Genomic DNA, 4,717 nt, shown 5'->3' with positions numbered 1-4,717 from the left:
ACAAGGCTCCACAGCCTCAACAAGACGCAGGGAGTGTGGGGAGGGTGGGGGAGGACAATCACCAGGCAGAGAGAGGGTGAGGGAGGGGGCTGCTTTCAAGGCTTTTACTTCGCTTCCAGCAGCTGCTGTTGGATACGACAATCTCCGGTCAGCGAGGTGGGGGGGTAGGGGGGAAGAGGTCACAGTTAGCCCCCCACCCCCCCCCCCACCTCAAACCCCTGAGCTGCCCTGTCCTCAGTCTCTGCTGATCAGGCAGCTGGGTGACCACCCCCCAGCCCTCCCCTCGCTGCGGGTGGACAGTGCGTCGGGGGTGGGGGGGGGAGCGCTGCGCAGACTCACGGTTCTCTGCGGCGAGGTTAAAGTCGATGCAGTCGTGGACGGACAGGGCTCCCTGTTGTCTGTCCTCGTAGTTCAGATCGTTCGTCTCGCTGTCCTCCAGCTCCGATAGGGCGTCCGGCACCGTCCCGGCCCGGCGACTCCTTTCCACACTCTGCGAGGGGCAGGACACGGGTATCGGGTCACCCAGGGTAATCCTCACCCCTATAGACACCAGCACCCACCCCACCCCTGGCTTGATGACTCCCCTCCATACAAGGCATAGGGGTAATCCCCCACTGAAACAGCCTCGACCCCTGAACACAGCCCCTTCCCCACCAACCCCCCCCCACAGCCCCCTTCCCCAACACTCACTGGGTGATACCCTGATAGCAAGGGAGCAGATCACGGACGCTCAGTGTAAACCCCTCGCTGTCTACAGCCTCTGGTACCTGCATTAGCCTGGACAGACCCCCCACCCCTACATCTGCCCTGTCCCACAGCCTCGGGTCCTGGACAGACCCCCCACCCCTACATCTGCCCTCTCCCACCAAGTGCGCGTGCGGTAGCTGGCGTAGGAGATGGCGAGAGTCCAGCATGCGGTGTTGGGGGGGGTGGGGGCGTATTGCGGGGAACGAGGCTCACCATGCGGATTCTGGACTCCAGGTCGCAGATATACTGCCAGAGGAAGGCGTGAGCCTGGTCATCGAGCAGCTGGTGTCGGTTTTCAGGGGTCTGCGGCAGAGACCCCAACACTGTCAGCGCCTCCTCCACACAGTCCATCGCTGAGCTAGAGAGAGAGAGAGAGACAGAAGACCAGAGGTCAGTCAGCACATCCACCTGACTGATATTACACAGAGAGATCCCAGTCTCTGTCTGAGCAGTCCCAGCTCAGCACAGCACATCCACCTGACCGATATCACACAGAGATCCCAGTCTCTGTCTCTGAGCAGTCCCAGCTCAGCACAGCACATCCACCTGACTGATATTACACAGAGAGATCCCAGTCTCTGTCTCTGAGCAGTCCCAGCTCAGCACAGCACACACACCTGACTGATATCACACAGAGAGATCCCAGTCTCTGTCTCTGAGCAGTCCCAGCACAGCACATCCACCTGACTGATATCACACAGAGAGATCCCAGTCTCTGTCTCTGAGCAGTCCCAGCTCAGCACACACACCTGACCGATATCACACAGAGAGATCCCAGTCTCTGTCTGAGCAGTCCCAGCTCAGCACAGCACACACACCTGACTGATATCACACAGAGAGATCCCAGTCTCTGTCTCTGAGCAGTCCCAGCACAGCACATCCACCTGACTGATATCACACAGAGAGATCCCAGTCTCTGTCTCTGAGCAGTCCCAGCTCAGCACACACACCTGACCGATATCACACAGAGAGATCCCAGTCTCTGTCTGAGCAGTCCCAGCTCAGCACAGCACATCCACCTGACTGATATCACACAGAGAGATCCCAGTCTCTGTCTGAGCAGTCCCAGCTCAGCACAGCACATCCACCTGACTGATATCACACAGAGAGATCCCAGTCTCTGTCTCTGAGCAGTCCCAGCACAGCACACACACCTGACCGATATCACACAGAGAGATCCCAGTCTCTGTCTCTGAGCAGTCCCAGCACAGCACATCCACCTGACTGATTTCACACACAGAGATCCCAGTCTCTGTCTCTGAGCAGTCCCAGCTCAGCACAGCACACACACCTGACTGATTTCACACACAGAGATCCCAGCTCAGCACAGTGCAGTCTGCACCTCCACCCAACCTCTCCACACCTCCATTACCCCCCTCCCATCTCTCCGCACCTCCATTACCCTCCCCCTCCAACTCTCCCCACCTCCATTACCCTCCCCCCCAACTCTCCCCACCTCCATTACCCTCCCCCTCCAACTCTCCCCACCTCCATTACCCTCCCCCCAACTCTCCCCACCTCCATTACCCTCCCCCCCAACTCTCCCCACCTCCATTACCCCCCCAACTCTCCCCACCTCCATTATCCTCCCCCCCAACTCTCCCCACCTCCATTACCCTCCCCCCCTCAACTCTCCCCACCTCCATTACCCTCCCCCCCAACTCTCCCCACCTCCATTAACCCCCCCAACTCTCCCCACCTCCATTACCCTCCCCCCCAACTCTCCCCACCTCCATTACCCCCCCAACTCTCCCCACCTCCATTACCCTCCCCCCTCAACTCTCCCCACCTCCATTACCCTCCCCCCCAACTCTCCCCACCTCCATTACCCTCCCCCCCAACTCTCCCCACCTCCATTACCCTCCCCCCCAACTCTCCCCACCTCCATTACCCCCCCCAACTCTCCCCACCTCCATTATCCTCCCCCCCAACTCTCCCACCTCCATTACCCTCCCCCCCTCAATCTCTCCCCACCTCCATTACCCTCCCCCCCCAACTCTCCCCACCTCCATTAACCCCCCCAACTCTCCCCCACCTCCATTACCCTCCCCCCCAACTCTCCCCACCTCCATTACCCCCCCAACACTCCCCACCTCCATTACCCTCCCCCCTCAACTCTCCCCACCTCCGTTACCCTCCCCCCCAACTCTCCCCACCTCCATTACCCTCCCCCCCAACTCTCCCCACCTCCATTAACCCCCCAACTCTCTGCACCTCCATTACACTCCCCCCCAACTCTCCCCACCTCCATTACCCTCCCCCCCAACTCTCCCCACCTCCATTAAACCCCCCAACTCTCCCCACCTCCATTACCCTCCCCCCAACTCTCCCCACCTCCATTACCCTCCCCCCCAACTCTCCCCACCTCCATTACCCTCCCCCCAACTCTCCCCACCTCCATTACCCTCCCCCCAACTCTCCCCACCTCCATTACCCTCCCCCCCAACTCTCCCCACCTCCATTACCCTCCCCCCCAACTCTCCCCACCTCCATTACCCTCCCCCCCCAACTCTCCCCACCTCCATTACCCTCCCCCCCAACTCTCCCCACCTCCATTACCCTCCCCCCAACTCTCCCCACCTCCATTACCCTCCCCCCAACTCTCCCCACCTCCATTACCCTCCCCCTCCAACTCTCCCCCCTCCATTACCCCCCCTCCAACTCTCCCCCCTCCATTACCCACCCCCCAACTCTCCCCACCTCCATTACCCTCCCCCCCAACTCTCCGCACCTCCATTACCCTCCCCCCCCAACTCTCCGCACCTCCATTACCCTCCCCCCCCCAACTCTCCGCACCTCCATTACCCTCCCCCCCAACTCTCCGCACCTCCATTACCCTCCCCAACTCTCCGCACCTCCATTACCCTCCCCCCAACTCTCCCCACCTCCATTACACTCCCCCTCCAACTCTCCCCACCTCCATTACCCTCCCCCCCAACTCTCCGCACCTCCATTACCCTCCCCCCCAACTCTCCGCACCTCCATTACCCTCCCCCCAACTCTCCCCACCTCCATTACACTCCCCCTCCAACTCTCCCCACCTCCATTACCCCCTCCAACTCTCCCCACCTCCATTACCCACCCCCCAACTCTCCCCACCTCCATTACCCTTCCCCCCAACTCTCCCCACCTCCATTACCCTCCCCCTCCAACTCTCCCCACCTCCATTACCCTCCCCCTCCAACTCTCACCCCTCCATTACCCCCCCTCCAACTCTCCCCCCTCCATTACCCACCCCCCAACTCTCCCCACCTCCATTACCCTCCCCCCCAACTCTCCGCACCTCCATTACCCTCCCCCCCAACTCTCCGCACCTCCATTACCCTCCCCCCCCAACTCTCCCCACCTCCATTACCCTCCCCCTCCAACTCTCCCCACCTCCATTACCCTCCCCCCCAACTCTCCCCACCTCCATTACCCCCCCAACTCTCCCCACCTCCATTACCCTCCCCCCCCAACTCTCCCCACCTCCATTACCCTCCCCCCTCAACTCTCCCCACCTCCCTTACCCTCCCCCAGCAGCTCTCCACACCTCCATTACCCTCCCCCCCAACTCTCCCCACCTCCATTACCCTCCCCCCAACTCTCCCCACCTCCATTACCCTCCCCCCCAACTCTCCCCACCTCCGTTACCCTCCCCCCCACCAACTCTTCGCACCTCCGTTACCCTCCCCCTCCAAACTCTCCGCACCTCCGTTACCCTCCCCCACCCCCCCAACTCTCCCCACCTCCGTTACCCTCCCCCCCACCAACTCTTCGCACCTCCGTTACCCTCCCCCAACCCAACTCTCCGCACCGCCATTACCCTCCCCCCCACCAACTCTCCCCCCCTCCATTACCCTCCCCCCCACCAACTCTTCGCACCTCCGTTACCCTCCCCCAACCCAACTCTCCGCACCGCCATTACCCTCCCCCCCACCAACTCTCCCCCCCTCCATTACCTTCCCCCCACCCAACCCTCCCCCCCTCC

The 4,717-nt window shown here is 61.5% G+C and overlaps 1 protein-coding gene across 1 annotated transcript in view; it reads right to left on the bottom strand.

The window, feature by feature from the left end:
- Positions 1-104: 104 nt before the first annotated feature.
- espl1 (extra spindle pole bodies like 1, separase) overlaps positions 105-4,717 on the bottom strand; it is an 85,088-nt gene continuing 80,475 nt past the window's right edge. The window contains exons 8-10 of the mRNA XM_041182513.1: positions 961-1,105; positions 340-490; positions 105-142 (exon numbers count right to left, since the gene is read on the bottom strand). Of these exons, the coding sequence (XP_041038447.1) occupies positions 105-142; positions 340-490; positions 961-1,105 (334 nt within the window). The remainder of the gene's footprint in view (positions 143-339; positions 491-960; positions 1,106-4,717) is intronic.

Source organism: Carcharodon carcharias (assembly GCF_017639515.1).
Source record: "Carcharodon carcharias isolate sCarCar2 chromosome X unlocalized genomic scaffold, sCarCar2.pri SUPER_X_unloc_6, whole genome shotgun sequence".
NCBI lineage: Eukaryota > Metazoa > Chordata > Chondrichthyes > Lamniformes > Lamnidae > Carcharodon > Carcharodon carcharias.
Note: the sequence above shows the minus strand (reverse complement) of the source record. Positions and strands in the feature narration are given on the sequence as shown.